The 24,550-nt window shown below is 37.9% G+C and overlaps 1 protein-coding gene across 3 annotated transcripts in view; it reads right to left on the reverse strand.

Annotated features, from left to right (window-relative positions):
• LOC101630908 (S-adenosyl-L-methionine-dependent tRNA 4-demethylwyosine synthase) overlaps nt 1-24,550 on the reverse strand; it is a 115,025-nt gene that overhangs the window by 56,606 nt on the left and 33,869 nt on the right. For all 3 annotated transcript variants that reach the window (XM_012729270.1, XM_012729269.1, XM_012729271.1), the window contains exons 10-12: nt 13,030-13,148; nt 10,634-10,743; nt 651-828 (exon numbers count right to left, since the gene is read on the reverse strand). In XM_012729270.1, the coding sequence (XP_012584724.1) occupies nt 651-828; nt 10,634-10,743; nt 13,030-13,148 (407 nt within the window). The remainder of the gene's footprint in view (nt 1-650; nt 829-10,633; nt 10,744-13,029; nt 13,149-24,550) is intronic.

Raw genomic sequence — 24,550 nt, forward strand, 5'->3', positions numbered from 1 at the left:
AAAGTTACTGAGGCATCAGAGATAACTGTTATTTTGACTTCTCCTAACTGGTAGAACTGAAACATTATTATTTACACTTACATATTTCTTTATGCATTTTCTTTTGGACCAGGGAGTAGGAGTGAGAGAGTTTAGCACAAAGAGATCTCAAGTTATACACATGTTAGCTTAAAAGCAGGGGCCTCCTAACACTTTATTTCACTACTCTACAGGCAAACTTGGTTTCCAGCTGCCAGTCCCTTTGACACACTCTTTTACATAATGGTTACACAAATACTGCAACACTCATCTTTCTCAAAAGGTTCTTAATAAAAATCTAATATTCTACCTGTCCCTGAGGGCCAATCCCATTCATATCTTAAGGTCTAACTAAAATTATGGCTTTTCTGAGAAGTTTAACCCTCTTTCTCACATCTTGAAGGGTTACATTCACTTCTGAATTCCCCATCAACTTTTCTGTATCCCTATTCTTTTTGCTAATGTTATCTTCTCTCATAGCATGAATTTTTAAGAGTAGGAGCTTCTCTGCTGCCCTACAACCAACTTTTATAGTATTTAGTAATCAATAAATCATTTTTGCATCCTCTTAGTTGTACTTTTCAGTCAAACTCAGAATCAAGCAACATATCTTAATAAGCTGGACCACTTACCTGATTTCTACAGGGAACTGTGCATTTGTGACCAAGAAACTAGAGATTTTATACTCATGCAGTAGCTTCAAAAACCTGTTGATTTCTGGGTACATTATGGGTTCTCCCACTAGGGACAATGCACAGTGCTTCACTGTCATTCCCTCTTCAAAACGTTCTTCTTTGACACCTGGTACTCCTGGAGAGCACAGAGAGGGAGCAAACTTAGCAACACACACACACAGAGGATATCACTTTTGGGATTTTTAATTAAAATTAAAAATTTTTCTTAATGGTTACTTGATTATGTAGGACAAATTCACCTTGACACCAGTCAAATATACAAAGAGAGAGAAAAAACTAGAATGGTTTAGAAAAGCCCGCTAGCGATCTCATCCTTGGCTTTAGTATTAATTAAGATGTATCAATACAAGGCTGCAAAACCAAATTGTTGGCTAGTTTTTGGAATGCAGAAGATATATTCCATAATTTGTTTAGTTCTGCAATTCATGTTGGTCAAAAAAATGTAGTCAGTATATCTACATAAGGAAAAGCCTCTTCTAGACTAATCATTTCCACCTTCATTCTTCCTTTAAATATTCTGAGTTCAATAACTACACACAGATGGTTCAAAAGAATATAAGGGAGAAAAGAAGAAAGCCATATTTCTTACCTTTGGCTTCATATTAGAATTATCTGGATGGTATCAAAAACCATTGCTCACCAAAAACTACTCCACCGTCAAAGATTCTGTTTAGATTGAGTACAAACCATAATGGAAGCCTTAAAAGTCCCCCCAGGTAATTCTAATGTTCAACCAAAATTTAAAAACCACCACATAAACCAGGAGTTCCCAAACTTACCTACTCACAAACTCTAGCCTGCCAGACAGACCAATGACATAAGTCTATGGGGGAGGGGCACAGGCTCTGGTCACTTTTCAAGCTCCCCTGTTGTGTGCAGGTGAGTTTGGGGTTCACTGGCACTCGCCACTGATTTCAATTCCAGTAATTACCCGAAGAAATTTTGAAAATTCCAGTGCCCAGCTAGTATCCCAAGCCAATTAAATTGTAAGCTCTAGGAATAGGATTCAAGTGTGAACACTTTTTGATGCTCTGGATCTGATTCTAGTGTACAGTGTGACATTCATGAAAGTCTCAACTTTGGAAAGAGGGTAAAAAGGCAAACAAAAATCTATCTCCTATACTTCATACATTTCTATCAATTATCTCCAGCTTCTTTTGGAAGAATATTTTCTCTCTGAAGAATACAGGCCCCTTGAGAAGATTGGCAGTGAGGGAAAGCACACTCATATTCCCTCTCAGTTTCTTACTAGCCCCGCCCCTTTGAGACATAGTTTTTTTTAACTAGGTAAAAGAATGACCTACCTCAAATAATTTTCATTAGGATTAAATGAGATAATATATATTAAGGCCTTAGCAGAGCACCTAGCACACAAAACACATTAATTGAAGCTTGTTATTATCAGCATTTTATCCTGGCTTCTTAAAAATGATTACACCCACATCACTGTCACCCTAACACAACAGCAAACCTAAAGAACATAGAGTTAGTTCACTTTCACCTTTGTTTCTAGGAAATGATTTTATTTATTTTTTTCTCTCTCTCTCTGGAAATATGCAAGTGCAAGCAAATACCTAAGATCAAATCAACATAACATAGGCTAAAATCCATAGAATCTCAAAGTGGCAGGTAATATCTTCTTTCATAACTATCTAACTTCAATTCTCATAAAGTATTTCATGTCAGTATTTTTGGATGAATATTTTTTAGGTTATTGGAATCTAAGATCTTAACTCAAGTGAATCAAGGTTTTAAATAAAATTTGATCCTTAACTCACTCTGTGTTGCCAAGACAACTCAGCATTAAGCATAAAATTTCCGTTTGGCAAAAAATATCATTAACTTTAATCCCCCCCACCCCGTGAGCAGAAGAAAAGAAGGGCATACTTAATCTAAGTTACAAAATTAACCTCTAAGTCAGAAAGCAGAATAACTGAGCACTGAATGGGTCATAACCACCAGACTCTACCACTAAGCTGCTCTGTTTCTTGGTCAAGCCACTCACCATCTCTATACCATTTACAGTGGGAATTTAAACACACACATACAACTATTACAAGAATTCAATGAAATAAGTCACATGAATGCCAGTCTACTACATAAGCATTCAAAAATGTTATTGCTATTTTTACGGTAATAAAATTTTTTATTTAGCAAATTGGAATAGAAATTCAGTTCTTAACAATGTAGGGGAGGGAAGTGCACTGGACTCTGGTGATGGGAAGCCCACAGGGGTTACAACTGAGATGGAAAAAGGCACAAAATGATGTAAAAATAAACTATTATTTTTAAAAAAAAAAAGAAATTCAGTTTTTAAATGAAACAGTTCAAAATATATTTATTGATCACCTACTATATGCCAAGTACTGTTCTAGGCACATTTTCTATAAACAGAGAAAAACTTCTGCCTTTGTGAAGTTTATACTCTAGCATGTGAGAAACAGAATAAACAAAGATAAATCAGTAAATTCTATAACACAGTGGTTCAGTAAAAATTTCTGAGATAATGGAAATACCCTCACATGAGCTAGTTAATACAGTAACTTCCAATCACTATACCTCTTGAGAACTTGAAATGCAGCATCACCAAAAAACTAGATTTTAAGTTTTTACTTAATTTTCCTTAATTAAAATCCACAGGGTCCATATGGATAATGGCTATCATAAAGTATATGGATTTCTTTAGTATGTGCATATATCAACAGATAAGAAGGACAGAACAGAACATGGAAGATCTGGAGCATCAGGAAGAAAAAGACACAGGCTGCCCTGCAAAATAGGGTGCTCAGGACCAGCCAGCTGAAAAGGTGAGTGAGATCTGACTAGAAGGAGACGAGAAGCAGAGCAAAAGCCTAAAGAATGAGGGGGCATTCCAGGCTGCAACTGACAGAGAAAGGCCCTCAGTGCTAGAAGCTGCCTGTCCAGTCTGAGCAACATGTAGAGTCTGAGAAGGATGACACAATCTAATTTATATTTTAAGTAGATCAGTGCACAACAGTGTGCCACACTGAGCCCAGGGGGGACAAGCAGAAAGGATTGCCCACCAAGTGGCTACTATATAACCTAAGCAAGAAATGATGACGGCTTACACCAAGGTGGACAGTGGAGGTGGCATGAATGAATCTATTTTGAAGGATTTCCTACTGGATTGGATGTGGGTAAGAGAGAAAAAGAAGTGCCAGCACTTTCTATGAAGTTTTTGGCCTGGGCAAGCACTGACATCTTAAGACATGAAGTTAATGCTTAGCAACAGATTTTGGGAGTGGGGAGAAGCCATCCGTTAAAATTTTAGGTATGTGAGGCTCGATATGTCTGTCAGATACCTGAATGTGTGTCCAAAGTTGAAGTTTGGATTCTGGGAGCAAAGACTAACTGAAAATAAGCCAGTGGAAGCTATTTCAATTCGGAAGCCAAATAAGATTACCGAGGAGTAAGTATAGAGAAGACAACGAAGGACTTAGCACAAGGACACTCACACATCTGGGCAAGGACAAAGGAACAGCCACGGAAGAAGAGGAAAATTTTAAAGCAAAGAGGAACAACCACCCTCTTCTTAGAGAGGTACACTAAAAATACCATACCTGACACTTAACAACTACAACAATAAAATTGAAGACAACAAAAACCCTGATGTAAATCATTTATTGTAATGGTTCTGGGATTTAAAAATTATCCTAATTTTCTCAAAAGTAAGGTGTTGAGAAGAATATGTAAAACTTTTCACTCTTTGATAAAAGCGCATTTCTATTTCATACTCACTGCCAGAGATAATTAGAGAGGCTTCCAAAAACAAGGCCCTGAGGGACTCAACCCCATGCCTTCCTTCACAATTCTCAAAGAAATCTGTCAGGAAATAAGATATCCTCTAAATTTCTAATAGAAAGTAGTTCTGGAGAAGGAATTCAGTCTAATTCAATGGTAAATCTATATTCATCTGTGTGTGTGTTTCACACACACACACACACACACACACAAAGTTTCTTAATGTTTCCCTAAACCTTATCCTTTCACAATACCCTGCTTTGTTACTGATTTTTTTTTTTTTTTGCTTTAGCAAGTCTAACATTTTTTTTAACATGAAGTTTCCTAATTGTAGAGGATCGCTAAGGTGATCAATGAACTACAAAGCATTCTTTTTCTCACAGAAAGAAGTAAAAGCAGAAATAAATACTCCAGAATGTTTACCCTAATGTCATAGCAATAAACCAAGTAATACACAAACATGATCTATTGCTCAACAAAGAGGATACCTATTTCTAAAGCTTAGGCAATCAGAAAGAAAAAATTATTTCTTCTTATAATATTGTTCCTAAAGACATTCCTAAGAAACCTCCTGGCTGAATGATCACTTGTAATTATCTCTGATATAGAAACTTACACTGTAAGGTTTCTCACAAATAAGCTTCAGAAAGGAACCATCAGCAGGTGGTGTTCTCCTCCCCACTCCACCTTTCTCTTTCTTGGATATGTACCTGCGCACACCTTGCTTGTGAAAACATCTGTTGGAGGCTATTTCTTTTTGCATTACTTCATTTTTAGCTTAAACTATATATAAAAATAACCAGCAACGTATATGTCTTTTCATCTTTGAATCTTCAGCACCAAGATGACAGAGTTTGCTCATTTAATAGCTGCTTAACTGTCATGAAATTGAGCTAAAGAAATTTCAATTTATTCTCTGGGAACTATCTCCCCACTATGGTGGTATTTCAGAGGGTATCTTTGAAAAGATGCTGAGCTGCACTGAATATCTGACCCACTTGTAATCAATATAAAGTTAATTTTGCATGGATATAAATGGAAAGTTAATAAAGGTCATGAGAAGAAAACTATTTTAATCATTCAACGAAGTAACTGAAAAGACAATGATTGCCCTTGGAAATGAGAACAGAAGCACAAAAGGAAAGCATTTAAAAAATCAGAATATCTTCAAACTCTGTTCAAGAATGGCCACTTAGCTAAAGCTGGAAACTCAAATCAATAAGTAACAATACCCACAAGCTTCACTCTACATAAGGATGAAATTAAAAAAAATGACTGAATCCAATCCACAGAAAAGGAGGTTGGTCATCAGTGGGGGGAAAGTGGGAACACATAAGAAAACATGATTTCAAGAAGAATAAAGAAAATTGTCAATGAATTAAGAATAGAACTCTGAGGAGAGGAAGAAGTAGGGGATTCCAGAATCCAGAATATAACTAATAAGGAAATGGCTTCAAATCCTTGAAAATTGCCTATAATGTTCCTAAGCATTCATTCATATTCCCATACACTATTATTAGAATGGAGATCAAGCTACCATTCAAAACCCCAAATAGGGCCCTCAGATGGCGCAATGGGTTAAAGCACAACACTAGGAAGCTAATGCAGTCACTGCAGCACAAGTATAATCCCTGGCCAGGGAGGTGACCCACATGGTGTGGCAGACCTCTCTTGACTCATCTGCTGCTCCCCTCAGCATTGCATTTCAGTACATCTGCCTGTTCTGCTCTCCACTCTGTCTCTGGTGAATCCCCCCTGTACCTGTACCTGTACCTGTACCATAACCCCTGTACCTCTGGCCTATATCTCAGTTCTATATGCATAAATAAATAATCTTAAAAAAAAAAAAACCCAAACACCAAATTAGTCTGTAATATACTTAAATTACAGTACTAACAAAACTTGCTTCAATATAACCTAATGAAATTCAAATAATTTATTCCTATAGGAAAATATACTTCAAGTTCCAACTAAGGAAACCAGAAACACTCCTTTTCTTTTGTTTTATTATCTTGTTTTGCTTTTTTAATCCACAGGGGGCCATAGAGTAACAGCATTTGGCTCTAACAGGAAAACTCTAATATGGCATGGGAAAAGAGAAAGGGACTAGCTTCCTGCAGAGCGTCTGTAAGTGAGTACCTTTAGATCAAAAGGAGACAAGCCACTTCTCCAGGCTAATCTCCATTAAGGAGTTCAGATTTAAGGAAGATAAAGAATAGACCCTTCACCAGGAGGTGAAATGAGATCCAGAGTTAAATTTCTACATCTTTAGAGCTCAAAAGTAAAACCCACGTCAGAGCTGAACCCAGGTGAGGGCATGAGACTCAGAAGAGTAGAGTGATTTGCATTAGTCTCACCATCCTTATTAAGGGGCTGATTATCCCCGAAAGCAAATAGTTCCATTAATATCCTATCCCTTTAAGGATGAATAAAAGATAAGACAAAGTATTCAATGACTACAGGAGGAACATGGATTCATGAAAAAGAAAACTTGAGATCATTGATAAGAAGTGAATGAAGTTATAAAGACATGCTGTCTAGTGAATGTCTGCAATAAAATAAAACCACTATCAATTTGAACAGTTTAGTCTATTTTCTGCTGAGAGTCAAGAATATAGAAAACATACAAATATTCCGACAGATTAAAGTTCTATAATTTTGCCAAATTTACAATGTTTTAACAAAGAAAACTACTGACATTTTTGTCTTTGAAGTATTGCAGATAATCACCAATTTTCCAGAAAAGCTCTGGATCCTTACAAATTATGTGTTTTACCCTTTAGTTTTTTCTTTCATAATACAATATAATTTATTTCACAGAAAGAATTACTTTGATAATTATAGCAATAAGACATTTTTCAAAAATTAATGTCAGAATGCAGTAAAAGGGTATTAACTAACAGTCACCACAATCCAAACTGGAAATTTAGGGACCTCTCAGTCTTTGTGAAAATGCAACATATAATGAATGAACATTCCTTAATGCCTTAACCCTTTGAAAGAATAAGAAAAACTGCCTTGGCACCCAAAAGTGTCAGTATACAATATCCCGTTGTAAACCGAAAATCTTCCTATTTTGTTGATGAAGTAGATGTTTTGCTGATGTAGCAAGATTTCATCAAGTCAATCAAGGTATGAAAAAAACTTTGCTGTAGTATAGTAGATATCTATTTATAGCAGATATCTTATTTAAAAAAACTATTTTTTAAACTGAAACTGACGGCAGTTGTTGAATTTCTAGGGAAAAGTCTCTCCCTGTTAAGGACTCCTATCTCTACTAAGGATTCACTTCCCCACAGATATGTTTCCATTTTTTATCCCTTTCCCCTGCAATCTTGTACCTATCATCCTCCTACTAGACAATATATATTTTAAACTTACTTGTTTCTTATACCCTGGGAACCTGAAGGAAGACAAACCACTTGGGATGCCTGCTGATTAAAGTAAGCACAAGGTTACTAATCATATAGACCTTCCTCACAGGACAAGCTCTGCATACAATAAAGAACATGTATTCACTGAGCTCACCTGGCACATATTATTAACATGAATAAAGTTGGGCTCATGACTTATTTATTACTTATTTTCATTTGAAATGCATTTGTCAAATTGCTCCTGTCAGAAAAATTATTATCAAAACCCTGATTGTCATTGTGTATCAAGGACAGCTCAGAATGGAAAAGTGAATGTACTTCTCAGGGCTGCTTCCTTCCCACACAAAATGTCTAGGACATGTTTTATTCAGGAAGGTTTTATGGTGTTTAGGAAACATGTATCCTCAGTCATCATCCTACTATTTAAGGGTTGGGTTGACTAAGCACTAAACCAAAAGAAAGTTACTAGTACAGAAAAATAAGAATAAAATAGAAGTATATTATTGACTGACTATATAAACTACTACAGGTCTTGAGTCGGTATTTGCATTATCTTAATTTCTCATAAGACTAAGGACAAGGGCCCTCCCTGGTGGCGCAACAGATTAAAGCACAGCACTGTAAAACTATCCACAGCCACTGCAACACGAGTCTGATCTCCAGCCAGGAAGGTGACCCACATGGCGTGGTAGACCTCTCCTGGCCCACCTGCTGCTGGAATTTTCAGCCACACCCAAGGACCTTTGGGAAGTGGAGGAGGGGGTTACAGCTTAAGCTCTATAAAAATTCTTAAAAAAAAAAAGAGATGATGCGCTCCATGAGCTCCAGGGCTAGTGAAGGCTTTTTCACATGCCAGGAAGTTGGGGCACCCCAATTCTACAAGGACAGAATCTCATATCTCAAGACACTCCCAGCCCCTGCCCTATGTACCTCTTCATATAGCTGGTCACCAGCATCTTCTATGCTAACTTTTATAAATAAACTCTACCAAAATAACTGAATATGAGGAGGGGGTTATGGGAAATAGATTTATAACAGGTAGGTCAGAAGCACAAATTGTAACAGGATGGTCTCCAGGAAAAGGGGAGATACCAGGGTCCCTACCCCACCCAAGGGAGGGTAGAGCTGAACAAGGAGGAGAAAAGCTGGAGCGCGTACTGGGGAAGGAAGAGAGATGGATGGAGAGTAAGGAGACCTGGAGGAGGCACGTGGAGAAAACAGACATTTGAACACACTGCACTTGGTTTTCGACCCGGACTGGTTAAACAGAAGTGGGTGTGTGACCCATGGGGAGGTTAACAATGGCAGCATTTATCTTGATTCTGAATTTGCTCTTTTTCTTCTACACTTATCTGGTCATATCTGGCCCCTTTCAATGGGTACCCGCCAGAAGGTACTCTACTCTTGTGGCAGGCTTTCCGCCTCAGAGGCCCTGCTTTGGGCCAACCCTGTTTGGCTGGACATTTACCCATGAGGGAATGGCTTACTTCAGGTGCTACTTTGGAAACTTTATTCTTTCCCTTTTCTGTGTTGCATACTAATTGTATTAAGATTCCTTTCTATTGAAGGTCTTACACAATCTAGAGTATGTTTTTTCTTGATGCAGCAGATGGCAGAACCTACCTAATGCAGACAAGTTTGGGGGTTTTGGAGTGGCCTCTCTCCCTGTCCTATATAACAAAGTAACCATCTGGACTTGTGATTAGTGTCAGAAATGGGGGTAGTTTTATAGGACCTTTGAGATCTGATACTCTCTGTTATAGCACCCAGTCAGTGTCTGATGAGAACTAGAAAACTATCTGGTGTTGCCAGAAAAAAAAAGTGTTAGAAATGTACTATAATCATAAACTGCAACCTGATACAACAAATCATTTGTATTAAAAAAAAAAAAAAACCCTGAGATTTACAAAGAATCTCATATGATGTTAGCACCACTCTAATATATGCCTATATCAAGATAACCTGGGTTATAATCACTTTTTGCTGTTGTCTCTGAAAGTACGGAAGAGAGGAGTTCCAAACAGTAGATGCAAACAGTAGAAGCATAGATTTAGCAGGGAAACTAACAAATTTCAGTCTACATCATCTACAGCTGTGATTTTACAAGGCTGTCAAATCTACCTTATATACCTACAAAAGTAGGTCTTAGTTCAAAATCAATACCACATGGAAACCTGTTAGAAAAGCACATTCTTGGTCCCTAGCTTAGACTTAAATCACTCTTGGGGGAGACCAGGAACCCATGCTTTAACAAGTCCTCCAAATGATTCTGATGTATACTTGAGAATCTATAGTTTTCAGTAAATTCATACATCTTTAAGTATGATATAAAACTAGATGAGGAAATTCTAGAACCTGAAGGGTAGAACTTTATCATATCACTATAGAGCATCTATTAAGAATTCCTTTCCCAATACTGTTATTATTTATAAATTTTCTAGTAATTAAAATTTCAGCCCATTTAGAAGGTTGCTTTGTGCTCAGGAAGGCAAAACAGCAAAAGATTGCAGGAAAGATCATGACGCATTCTCAGACAAAACAGAGGCTAAGTGTAACATGTTATAAAATGCTATGGTTTGAATTAAAATTTTTAGTTCTTCCATCAGATAGGCTATAAGTTATCAGTAAAAATTTAAAAGGCCAAAATATATGTAGTATTTCTATACAGTTTCACTTCACTATATGAAAATTTGCCAGAGGTGACAAAAATTCTGCCAAAGAGGAAATTCCTCTGCCAATTCAATTAAGACTATGAGCATTCTTTTGTAGAGGGAAAACAAATACCTTTAAACTGCTTGATCATGCTCTGATGATTTTCAATGGCTTCTTTTAAGATCATTTCAGGCTGGTCCATCTTCCACCGCCACTCGGTACCCACAGGATTAGTATGGTGCCTAGGAAAAGAACAGAAGTTCTAAAAGAATCCTGCAACAGGATCTCAATTAGTCATCTACTGTGAGGTCATTCCATAAAATCATAAAATCAGGGTTAGTTTCCTCCTAAAGATTTACCTGTTTATAGCTGTATTTCTAAATTAAGTCATGACACCTAGCAGAAATTAGGTGAACAGAGACGTACCTGGTCAGAACTGAGGTTTAATCAAAATAAAACAAAGTGTGTATTCTCCTGATCCCTGATACCATCAGTAGAATACTGTTGGAAGAGCTGCAATTGCATAGTGATAAACCCTCCTTAGAGGAGGTACAATAAGAAAACAAATCTGAGGATAAGTTATACCTGGAGAAAAACTATCTGGCAAAAAAATATTCCTAACAACATTTTTTAAGTCAGTGGTTCATGGACGGTAAGCACAAAAACAACAAACCTCAACTAAACCCCAACTACTATTAGATTAATTCAAACTCCAAACAAGAAAGGACAGAAAGTAAACATGTGCCAATTTGCAAACACAAATAAAGCATTCATCTTATCTCTAATGTACAAAATATGATGTCTGTTTTAAACAAACAACAACAAAAAAGAGACATATGAAAATGCAAGGAAAAACATTTTCTGTAAACAAAGCAACAAGATGAAATCATCTGATAAGGTGTTATAACTATTTAGTGGAAAAATTTTTAAACTATGATTAATATGTTAAAAGTACAAATAGGGGGCCCTCCCTGGTGGCGTAGCGGGTTAAAGCACAGCACTGAGAATCTGAAGCCACTTCCGCATGAGTTCGATTCCCGCCTGCCGCCTGCCCCGGAGGAGACCACATGGCGAGCCAGACCTCTCCTGACCCGCCCGCTGCTCCCCTCAGCAGTGTACTTCGTCGATCTGCCTGTTCTGCTCCCCACTCTGTCTCTGGTGAAGCCTCTCACCGCCCCTGAGCCTCTGGCCTGTACCCCAGTTCTGTATGAATAAATAAATAAATCTTAAAAAAAAAAAAAAAAGTACAAATAGATATTTGTGTGTAACATGAAAGAGATAGGTAAATTCATCCAAGAAGGAAATTATAACACATAATTAAATAAAAATGTTAAATATGAGAAGTTAAGCCTTTAACAGGCTCAACTACAGACTGACAATAGCTGAGTAATGATTAAAAAAAATAAAACTTGAAGAACAATACAAATAAGTTAAATAAAGCACAAAAAAAAGACACCCCCCCCCCAAAAAAGTGAATACAAAAAAAAGAACACTGGGTCCAAAACCTGTAAGACAAAATATGCATAACTGGAACACCTGAAGAAAAACAGAACAAAGCAGAATAACAGAAAAATTATGGCCTACAATTTCTCAATGCTAATGAGAAACAATTAACCACATACCCAAGAAGCTTACAAACACCCACCATATATTTTACAAAGGAAAAAAAGATTTAAAATACCATCTTCAAATTGATAAAAACAAAACAAATTAAGAAAAATCTTTAAATCTTTAGAGAAAAGAACAACAATAAAAGTTATATGTGACATCTCGTCAAAAATAAAGGACAGATAAAACATTGTTATAATAACATCTGAGAAGAATACTAGCAAAACAAAACTTGTCAAGCCAACATTCTATACCCAATAACAGTATCTTTCAAAACTATGAGAGATTTCCTTGTCAACAAACCTACATTAAAGATATGCTACAGGGAATTTTCCAGGCAAAAGAAACATGATGTTAAATAGAAACTTGGATTTTTCCAAAGAAGTAAGTGCTGGAAAGAAAAAAATAAGGAAAATAAAATTTACCACTTTTTTTTACTTGTAATTGCACTAAAACCTGGCAGTATAAATTAAAGTTTAGAAAGACTAGAAACTACATGCAATAAAACAATCTGGTTGAAATTTAGTTTCAAGAACAGAATCCCAAAATCTAATCTATGTGTTAGAAGTTAAAATATGTCTTTGACCCATGATTTACAATGATATTATAGTGGAAATCAGAAAACAGTTTCAATTTAACAACTAAGTACTAATCAAGCAATATCAATAAATAGATTATTGAAACAGAAAACAAAGATATAATTAAAACAATTCACAAAGCTAAAACTAGGTCTTCAAAAGTCTAAAATATTTGACAAAGCTCTTATAAAACTAGTTTATAAAAAATAATCCATATGCACAAATAATATTAGGAATGGGACTAAGAAATAGCAAAGCTCTAGGAAAGTAGAGTATTGGGTCATAAATTGATTATACAAGTCATTATATGTTTAGCCACCACAGCTGTTCATTTTTACTTACCGCCAACAGAAGACACATTTATTTGCACAGGCCAAACTTGGGGTGGTTTCCATGCAACGATGGCTTTCAATGCCATAGAATGTATGCTTATAGCAACCTCCTCTCCCTCGAAGCATTGACTGTAAAAGCAAAAATCAAATGATAATTTAAGCAAAATCCTCAGAGCATGGAAACAAAACACCAAGGCATCGTCATTTATAAGAAGAAGCCATGTGTTTCATAACTATAAATACCCTACTGGAGCCTACATGATTCAGAAAATTAACATAGTATTGTAGTGTTTTGATAGTGCCTTGAGTTTTCTAAAATCCATTGAAATAAACCTATGATTCATTAACTCTGAAAGCTCTATAGGGAAACCCACCGATAACTTTCAAATTCATCTAACTGCCTCAAATAATAATAATATAGTAATAGATAGTTCCAAAAAACATACAAAATGGTCTCCTAGAAAATGGAAGCACATTCACATGAAAGAGAATCCCCACTCTAAATAAGGGAGGTGAATAGGAAATGCATCGTGAAACATACTCTATATTAACCGGATGACAGAACATGAATACAATGAGACTACTGAGTGGACAAGAAGCATAAGTATTAGTCCATTCAAAAAAAAAAAAAGAACACTATTGAGTGTGAATGGCAAAACCACAGTACTGAGAATGGATAATGTGAAAAATACTGCAGGTCAACTTAGGGTTAAAACTACAAGATAATATCAAACTTTTTTGAAAGTAATCATCCCAAAAATCCATACAGTAGTTCTATGTAAGATGGCCTTGATTTCAGTAAAAATGCAACCTGTGAGAAGGCTATGCAAGAGAGGTCAAGACGACTTGGCTCATAATATTAGCTAGTAGAAGTAAGGAGAAGGGTATTAAAGATGTACAATCATTGGCATTCCCCCTTAGAAGGACCAAACCGAAAAAAATCACCCAAGACCACCAAGATTTTGATCCTGATAATAAAAATACTATGCAATTAACAACAGCAATAACAAACAAGACACAGATGGGTAGCCTATACATAAACATATGCATATACATATATACACACATATACAAACACACACATACAAACACACACATATAGACAAGCATACAATTCAGTATAAAATCAAGTCCTTCCTTAGATGAAAGGATACAGTCAATGATTCCCAAAAGATGCCAGAAACCACAGATATACTGAACCCTATGTACACACTAAATTTACGAGTAAATGATGTTTTACTATATTGACTTTTCCAAACCATTACAATCTATTTAGATTTACATTCATATTTATTTAGATTTTCAGTGATTGCTGACATAAGATCTTTCTTCATCACTACTGTAAGCAATCATTGCTATAAATTCCCCTCCGAGCACTGTTTAGTTACTTCCTAAATACATTTTATTTTTATTATAATTCAGTACTATGTATTTTTTTTAATTCCTTTGAGACATCCTCAAAAATCTGTTACTTACTTAGGAACAAATTTTTACTTTCCATGTATTTTGAGATGTTCCTTTTGTTTCCATTATTGATTTCTAGATTGATTTCCATTATGACCAGCAGACACACTCTCTTAAGATTTCAATCCAAGTAAATCTGCTCAGGTTTGTTCCATGGCCTAACACATAGTCTACCTTGATGAGTATTCCACAGATATTTGGGGGGGGGGGAGAACTACATATAATGCTGCTGGTGGATAGTAAGGTTTATAATGTCAATTCAACCTGAGTGATTAACTGTGCAATTCTGATTTTTTTCCCCACCAATTAACTATCTTAGTTGTTACTTATTTTGACCTCTAAAGTTTAGTGTATCAAAAACACTGACTGAAAAAGGTACCTGCACCCCCATGTTTATTGCTGCTTTATTTACAATTGGAAAAACATGGAAGCAGCCCAAATGCCCAAAAGTAGATGACTGGATTAAAAAGATGTGGTACATATATACAATGGAATATTACTCAGCAACCAAAAAAGAGAAGCACATGTCTTTTGCAGCAACTTGGATGGAGCTGGAAAAGATCATGCTTAGTGAGATAAGCCAGAAAGAGAAAGAAAAATACCGGATGGTTTCGCTCATAGAAGGAGTATAATGGACCAGGTGAGAAAATAACAAGCATAATGAACAGCCATATACCAAAGACATTTTGTGGAGGTGGAGTGGGGAATGGGATCAAAAACGGGGGGAGTGGGGAGGGAAGTGCACTGGACTATGGTGATGGCACACAGGTGACTTGGTGATGGGAAACTGGAAGGGATTACAAATGAGATGAAAAAAAAAATGTACAAAATGATGTAAAAATAAACTGTTATAAAATAAAAATTGATCATCTTATCATTATGTCTTTAGTACTTCTTTGAACTCTATTCAATCTAATATATTTTTTTAAAGACACATATTTATGCATACAGAACTGGGACACAAGCCAGAGGTGTAAGGATGGTGAGAAGCTTCACCAGAAACAGAGTGGGGAGCAGAACAGACAGACCGACAAAGTACATACTGAGGGGAGCAGCGGGCGGGCCAGGAGAGGTCTGCCACGCCATGTGGATCAATTACCCCTGGGACTGGGGATCGAACTCACACTAAAGCAGCTGCCCCCAGCCTGCAGTACTGCGTCCTAATCCACTGTACCACCAAGGAGGGCCTATTCAATCTAAGATTAATACAGGCACTCCTACTTTTTGGATTGCTTTTGGCAACACATATATTTTTCTAATCTTTTATTCAATCTACTACCAATGCCACTGGATTGGGGTCATTTTATTTTAATCTATTCTGTTAACCTCTAGTACTTGGAGTACTTAGAAAATATACATTTGAAGTTACTGCTGATACATCTGCCCTTAAATGTTCTATTTATTAGTTATTTCCTATTAGTGCTCTATTCTTTCTCCTTTTACTCTTCTCGAGTTCCTGACAAGTTCTTTAAGCTTTTTTGAATTTCACCTTAATTTACTTTGTGTTTTCCAGTGTATCTCTTTGTATGGTTTTTGTAGTGATTGTTTATAACTCTTTTTATAGTCTTTGTAGTGGTTGATCTGAGTATTACAATATACATACATGATTTATCACATGTCAATTATCTTTTTATTTGTAGTCAAGACTGTGCTTTATTACATGCATAATTACAAATCTACGCTAAGTGAAATATACAGTACAACAGTAAGACCGCCACCCCTACTCTCTACTTAGCCCCCCAAACAAGTAAAATTAGCCTTCATTTACTGCCAGGCCTCAGATTCTCCTCCTCTACCAAGAGTTACTTCTTTGGTTCAAGATTGGAAAGAGGGCCGCCATGACAAAAATTAGCTCAGGTGGGGAACCCCTTTTCTGTGTGACCTGAGACTCCCCTCTCACACTGACAACCCTAGGTAGGACCTGACCGAGTCTCTGGTCAGAGGAACCTACCACACAAGCAGAAATTCTAGCTAGCCTAAGATTCACGTTCTACACCGAGAGACCCCCGATAGTTCAATCTGCAGAAATCCGTTCTATATCCCCTCAGATGGCACCAACAGTAATCGAGAAGAACCCAATATTATACAGAAATATTATACTGCAAAAGCTCTGAAAATTAAGCTGACACTGGAATTACAGGACACAAAGGTCACCTAGGGCCCACATGCTCAACCGAAACAAAGTGACTGCTTGCTGAAGTGAAATAATTACAATCTAGCATCTCCTAGCATAGTAGACAAAATGACTGTGATACAAGAAAAAATAACTTTTCATAGCAAAAACCAAGAAAACCATAACTTGAACAAGATAATGAATTGCCACCAACACCAGATGAAATAAGTAAATAGACCAAATGGAATAATCTGACAAGCATTTTAAAGTAACTGTCATAAAAATTATTTGGCTATCACAAATTAATTCTCTCAAAAGAATGAAAACAAAAATTTTCAGTAAAAAATGGAGTTGTTGAAAACAAAAAACAAGAGGAAATTATAAAACTGAAGAACACAGTAACAGAAGTAAAAAGTCATTGGGTGGGCTCAGGAGTACATTGGAGATGACAGGATATAGTCAATGACCTTACCAATCTACAGAATGATCTATGAACAGTACAAGCTAATATAGTTGAGCAAATCTGAGTAACAGAGAAAGCAAACCCCAAACAGGATAAAAACTAATAATCCATGCCAAACAAACGTTAAAATTAATGATCTGACTACTGAAGAAAGAATAAAATATTGGGATTCCTGGAAGATGGTAGTATTCAAAGACCCTGAGCTTACTTTCTCCCTTAAACACTAAACAGATTCCCACATGCAGGTAACTCCCTTAAAAAACAAAAGGCAAAAAGATACATCATCAAAAGACAAAAGGACACACTGATATGGGCAGAGATGTGACCTTACACAGTACCCGACCCCTGCAGAGTGACTCATAGTAATTGTGACTTGCAGGGACATGCAGATGCTGAGGCTACCACTTTCAAATAGCAAAGTAAAGCCATGGGGAAGTCAAGCTTGTGCATTCAACAGACAGACCTATCTGCTATCCTGGTTTTAACATTCCCAATGTTTGCCCAAAACAAAGCTAAAGCACTGGGTTCAGGCTGTCTACACAAGGGGTGCCCAGACCCTAACTGCCAAGGAAACTTGCATTCCTGAGCCCTACAAAGCTGTATCAATTGTAGAATTAGTTCTTGGCCGAAATCCATTCCCAAGGCACTAAGATGCTATTAATACAGAGAAACAGAGAATAAAGCAAAATGGGAAAGCACAGATAAGCACAGCTTAAATGAAAAGAGTAAGATAATGAAAAGAAAAAGAAGTAATCTACCTGATGGATAGCTCAAAGTATGGCCATGAAGTTAATCACTGAATTCAGGATAAACAAAGTAAGATCTCCAACAAAGAAAAAGAAGATTGAAGAACCTGTCTGATTTTAGTAACTGGGTAATGTTGGCCTCTTAAAGTGAGTCAGGAAACATTCCCTCCACTTCAGATTTTTTGGAGAAGTTCTGGAGAAGAGCAGCTATTAATTTTTTTTGAATGTCTGACTATAATGTAAGCTGAAATAACTCTTGTGGCATCGGTATAGAGTGATTTTTTTTTTTTTTTCTTTTCTCAGTTCTGTGTCAAGAAATACTGCATGAACAATCAGGGTCCAGCAAACAGTCTGTCAAGTGCTTGTGCCTTTGCCATCTTCATTTTCTAAATCTGTAACACCTAAACAGAATCCTGGGGAGTGTAATTTTTACAGGAGAAAAACATGACTTTAAGGATAGTGATGAAGGAAGACTTGCCAATTTGATGATCATCTAATTTAACTGACTTTTTCTGTCTTTACCATGCAGTATCCTGGATAGAAAATAAATGTTTATTATAAATGGGCGTGGGCCCTCCGTGGTGGCGCAGCAGGTTGGAGCACTGCACTGTAAAATTAAGCCAAGCCGTGGTGTCTGCTTCAGTGCAATTTTGCTCTCTGCCCCAGAGGTGACCACCCACATGGCGCGGCAGACCTCTCCTAGCCCTCCAGCTGCTCCCCTCAGCAGTGGACTCCATTGATCTGCCTGGTCTGCTTCCCACTCTGTTTTGGGTGAATCCTCTTGCCGCCCCTGCACCTCTGGCCTGTACCCCATTCTGTATGCATAAATAAAATCTTTAAAAAAAATGTATGTGTACATGTGTTGCTTTTATATAGTATATATAGTATGTGTGTATGAATACAATATGCACAGTTGCCTCCTTTAGTCACAGGAATAAGTTCCAAGATATCAAAAGTGGATGCCTAAAACCATATAATACTGAGCCCTATATATGCTGTGCTTTTGCCTATACATATATACCTGTTAGAAAGTTTGATCTATATATCAGGCACAGTAAGAGATTATTAATAATAAAAAATAACAACATAGTGTAATAAATATTATGTAAATGCACTTGCTTGTGTGCATGCAAGTGTTTTCTCTCAAAATCTTTTCTTCATGCATATATTTTCAAAGTATAGTTGACTCTGGGTAACTGAAACCACACAGAACAAAAGCACAAATAAGGGAGGCTGCTATATACATCTCTAGCATATATTAGAGCTTCTACTTTTCATTGTGAATGTGGCTTTGTTACTGCTGAGTAAAAGTGGCAATGCAGAAAGATCACGGGATTACCGAAGCCCCGTCTCACAGAAGACATGGAAATGTACACTACTGCACCACTGTCACCAGCAGATAGGAGTGCTCTCTGTGCCTAGAGATAATGTGAAAAGTAACAGGGCTACAAGGACTACTTCAATGAGCTTATAATTTAGCCTGGTGAAAAGAGTCCCTCTCCTGTCTTTGTTTTGTATGTCTTTTCTTGTTTCTCTCCCTAGTCTCAAGTAAAAATTCCATTAAACGCAAATGCAGTTCAGCAGCTGACTTGATAAGTCATTTTATATCCTTGTTGATTTTCTAGCTACTTGTTCTATTACTTAGAGAGGAGAGTTGAAGACTCCAACTTTAACTGTATGTATGCCCATTTCTATCAGTTTTTGCTTCATATTTTGAAGTTCAAGTGTGAGGTGCGCAAACATAGAGGAATGTCAAATCTGCTCAGTGAATCTGTCCTGTCATTTATGCAGTGGACCTCTTTATCTATGGTAAAAGTCTTTGTTCAGAAGTTTATGTTGTCAGCTACTAATACAGTCACCCCAGCTTCATTCTGATTGGTGTTTCTATACTACATTTCCCCCATATTCTGCATTCACTTTTTTTAGCACTTCTCTTCTCTGATGATATTGAATTATCTTAAAATTTCATACGCCTCAGGGCCCTCTCTGGTAGCGCAAAGGTTTAGGACACAGCACTGCAGGCTAGGTGCAGCTGCCTCAGTGAGAGTTCGATCCCCTGCCCCAGAGGTGACCCACATGGTGAAGCAGACCTGTCTCACCTGCTGCTCCCCTCAACAGTGTACTTCATTGATCTGCCTGTTCTGCTCCCCACTCTATCTCTGGTGAAGCTTCTCACCGCCCCTGCACCTCTGGCCTGTACCCCAGTTCTGTATGCATAATTTTTTTTATTTATTTAAAGAATTTATTATTCTCTCCAGTAGGATGTTAAAGGTTAAATCCTTAATTTTTCAAAATTGGCACAGTCTTTCTCAACAATCTTCAAGTTACTTAATAGCCTAAAGGATTCATTCAAGCAGAACTGCTAACAATTTCTCCACAAAGTCTTCTTTTCCAGGTCTGTATTCCATTCCAACTCTGTAAATAGAAAATCCCCTGGAGAGGACAATGTGCACCATGGCTGCCATCAATCCACTTACACTGGGCTCCTGACCAATCCTTTTCCAACATCTGGATTCATCATGACCCCATTCAAGACTGCCTTCTGCCAAAAGTCAACCTTAGGATTCAGGAACCCGAGGTGTGCAGCTGTCTACACTGGGCCCCTTTGGAGGCCCATGAGCAGCCCTCTCCTCCAGAGCCCAAGCTGTACCCCTTCATCAAGTCAACCTTCGGGACTGGCTGAAGCCCTCACAGGCCCTCGAGGGCCTGGGGTACAGTTAACCCCTTCCCCGCAGTACTCTCCCCTCGCCACACCATCCCGACCCGCCAGCCCCACACTGGAGGGAGCCGATGGGTCCAAAACCCGGACGCCCCCAGAGTGTTGGGGCCGGAGGCACCCCAGAACCCCTCCTCCACCCCCTCCTCTGGCTCCCCTCCTTTCCCCCCTCCCCCTCTTCCTTCCCAGGGCTGCTCTTAAAAAATATTTATATACCTCAGAATGTCTATATTTTGCTTTCGTTCCTGGTTTGTTTTATATTTATATTCAAGTTTGTTGAATATAGAGTTGTGGGTTGACTTCTTTCCTTTCAGCACTTTAAAGATAGGTTGTTCATTGTCTTCTTGATTTCATCATCTCGCTAATGAAAAAGTCTCAGTAATTCACATCCTTTTCCCATACACTGAGTTCTGCCCTAGAATGCTAAGTTGGGGCATGGAAGCATCTGTAAGTTTTATTTAAATGTCTGGCCACAAGTAAATGCTGATAAAGCACACTGTCAGCACTTGAGAATAGTGTGAAGTCTAGAATATGGAGATGAGTATCGTAGGTAACAGTTGAAAAAGAATCACATACCAAGGTACTGACAGAACATGCAGGAAACATGACCCGGCTAGTGGAAGAAGTTAGTAACACCAACTACGACCAGGTACAAGCATAAGAATGGTTGTATCTGTGCTTATGCTTTGATACATATAATTATTTCCCTGTCCTCCAATTATGTAAAGTGGGTTGGTGGTAGTTAGCCTTACAACTTCATCCTTTGATACAGAGGCTCTCAAAGAGTATGCATTCAAAGGAAGAGAGTGAATACATCCTCCCTTGCATGAATATAAGTGTGAATGGGTTAAGGAGAAGCAAAGACTTTGCTTCTATTATTGCCTGAAAGTATAAATACAAGTAGAAGGATGGCTATAAATGCAGAGTATACAAAGCAGAAGAACTGTGCTAGACACTGTCAATTCGCAGTATTAATTAATACAAGGCCTACCCTTCCAAGCAGGGGCTAAAAGCCCTGAGGCCATATATCTTAAGTTTCCCTTGTCTGAAAGGCTTTGATTTTAACACCCACCCTGAGAGGAACTCACGCAAGATTTCAAAAACAAAAAAGGAAAAACTATTATTCCTCTCTGATACCACCAGGCAAATACAAGGGCATACAGCAAACATTGAGTCTTCAGCAGCTTCTAAGTGAGCTCCTAGGAAACATTCGCTCTAATGCTGCCAACAGCCCAGGTCACTGGAAACAGTGTCCTTTGAGTCCAGCACTTTTTGATTTTTAACGCCAGAAGCAGTTTTCTCTGACCTTCACTAACCCAGGACTTTCAATGGCTCTGTAAGCATTTTGCTTACTTTATTAAATCTGTTCTTGCTGAAATACCCAGGGTGGTTTCTGTTTTCCTGACACAGATGGGTAGGACTTGGTCAGATGGAGATTACAGTGGGGAAGAGAAGCAGCACACAATGAATGAAGGTTAAAAAAAAAAACAGTGACAGGCCCTCCCTGGTGGCGCAGTGGGTTAAAGCACAGCACTAAGAAGCTTAAGCCACTTCCGCATGAGTTCGATTCCCGCCTGCCCCGGAGGTGATCCACATGGTGTGGCAGACCTCTCCTGACCCGCCCACTGCTCCCCTCAGCAGTGTACTTTGTTAATCTGCCTGTTCTGCTCCCCACTCTGTCTCTGGTAAATCCTCTCACCCTCCACATCTCTGGCCTGTACCCCAGTACTGTATGAATAAATAAATAAATCTTTAAAAAAAAAAAAACACAGTGAGCAAATGGGTCAGAAGTGTATTAAGTAGTCATTTCCTCAAGTTCACAGCTTTATTCTACTAAATATTACTACATGCCAGCCTCTGCTTTTGGTCTTAGAAATAAAAATAATAAAGACAATTAGGTTGCAGAGGGGTTGAAAAGAAAAGAGACAGATCATAAACAAACATACAATAATCAATTATTAAGAGAGAAGGTTGTTATTTTTCTATAAGGCAGTCAAGGAAAAGTCTGTGTGATAGAGGCTCATTGAGCAGATTTCTTATAGAGCAAGAGACCAAGAGTCCAGTAAGGAGTATGGACTCAGTGTATTCACGGAACAGCAAAAGCTAGTAGGAGTAGACAGGAGTATGAAGACCTGATCACAGACAGCCTTGGAGGCTACCATGAGGACTTATTTCTGATGGGAATCCCTAAAGGTTCAGAGTAAAAGAGAGAAATGATCTGGCAAGACTTGGCTGCTGTGTAGGGAGCAGAGAATAGAAAACAAGAGTGGAACCAAAGAATGAGGTTGAGAGATCGCTAATATAATACAAGGGACGTATGACTGTCACTGGGAACCAAAATAGCAGTGTAAATAGAGAAAAACAGATGAGTTCTAGATATGTTTTGAAGAGAAAAGTTGATCATAAAATAGATGTGACAGAGTAAAGAAACAATAGAAGAATAAAAACGAACCCCAGGTTTCTGACCCGAGGAACTGAAAGGAGGGTTGCCACTGGCTAAGAAAGTAAAGACTAGGAGGAGCAAACTTAGGAATTCAGTTTTTGACATGATAGGTTTGAGATGCCCATTACACATCAAACTGCTATGCTGAATGAAAAGTTAACAACAGCCACTACAGACTTCTGAGAAGGGAATAGCTGGATGAAAACTACACTTCAGAGGCTAATCTGATTAACAGCAGCTGAGCTAGGCACTGGAGACTGACTGGATGGCTTCAGCGGAAGAAGGAAAGGCAGGCTGCAATGCTGCCGAGGACCATCTGGACTTCAAGAGTGTCAACAAAATGAACTGGGGCAGAGGCCCTCGAAGGGAGTCTACTCCCTGGACAGATCATGGGCATTTCTGGAAATAGTTTTGTCATCACTGTGGTTGAGGTACTACTGGCACCAAGTGGGCAGGAGCAGGTGTTTCACATGACCTGCAGTGTTACGAACATGTGCAAAGAAAGCAGGGAGTCCACTTTCCTTTCAAATGTCTCAACCTCCATTACTTAGGGGAAGGCCTGATTATTGTAACTTTGGAAGCCTAGTCTATACTCTTACGTTTTACAGATAAAATGTATTCTGTACAATTCTACTACACACTGAAGTTTGCAAGAATGCAACCACTTTGTGAAGAGAAAGACTCTTTTATGTGGAATTTTGTAAGAAATTTCAACATTTTGAAAAGTCATAAAACAGAAAACAACGCTGTTTCTAGTAATCAGGTAACTGATAAAATACCTGTACCTGTGTTATATTTGTAGGCATTTCCTATAAATATATTACAGAAGAAATTGAAAATACTTTTAGCAGACATACCAAAATTCTAAAACAACAAATGCAAGTTGTTTTAAAAGTTATTGTGGTCATTCTAGTTATATACTCTTAATTTTTTTCAAGATTTACTTATGCATACACAGGCCAGAGGTGCAGGGGCAGTAAGAGGCTTCACCAGAGACAGAGCCAGGAGTAGAACAGGCAGACTGACTAAGGACATTGCTGAGGCGAGCAGCGGGAGAGACTGGAGAGGTCTGCCATGCCTTGTGGGTCAGCTCCGGGGCAGGAATCGAACCTCACTGAAGCCACTGCAGCTGTGGTTGGCTTCCAGGGCTGAGCTTTAACCTGCTGCACCACCAGGGAGGGCCTACACTATTAATTGTTAAAAGACAACATGGAGGTATTTATCTTGCACTAATTATTTGAAATTGAAATTGTTTATTCTGAGGTTGCCAGTCATGTTTAAATTCTTTGAAATAATCCAGAAGCCACAGTACTACTCTCTGTCATTCTTGATACCATTTCTAATTCCAATTTACCCTGTATTTCCAATGTCACTTAATGGATATGGTCTCCAAAGTTTTGTTACAAATCAGAAGCAGAATGTAGATCTTAACAAGATATAAAATTTCAAGACTAGAGATATATTTTCTATGATAATCCATCACTACTTCTCCCAACTTATAACAGGAAATTGTTCTGACTCAACAGTTGTGAGACCCCACTCACTTGCAAATCTATTCCACTTTCCAGTTTTCTCATTCTGAGAGT

Source organism: Condylura cristata, unplaced genomic scaffold (genome assembly GCF_000260355.1).
Source record: "Condylura cristata isolate star-nosed mole 26May11 unplaced genomic scaffold, ConCri1.0 scaffold00024, whole genome shotgun sequence".
Lineage (NCBI taxonomy): Eukaryota > Metazoa > Chordata > Mammalia > Eulipotyphla > Talpidae > Condylura > Condylura cristata.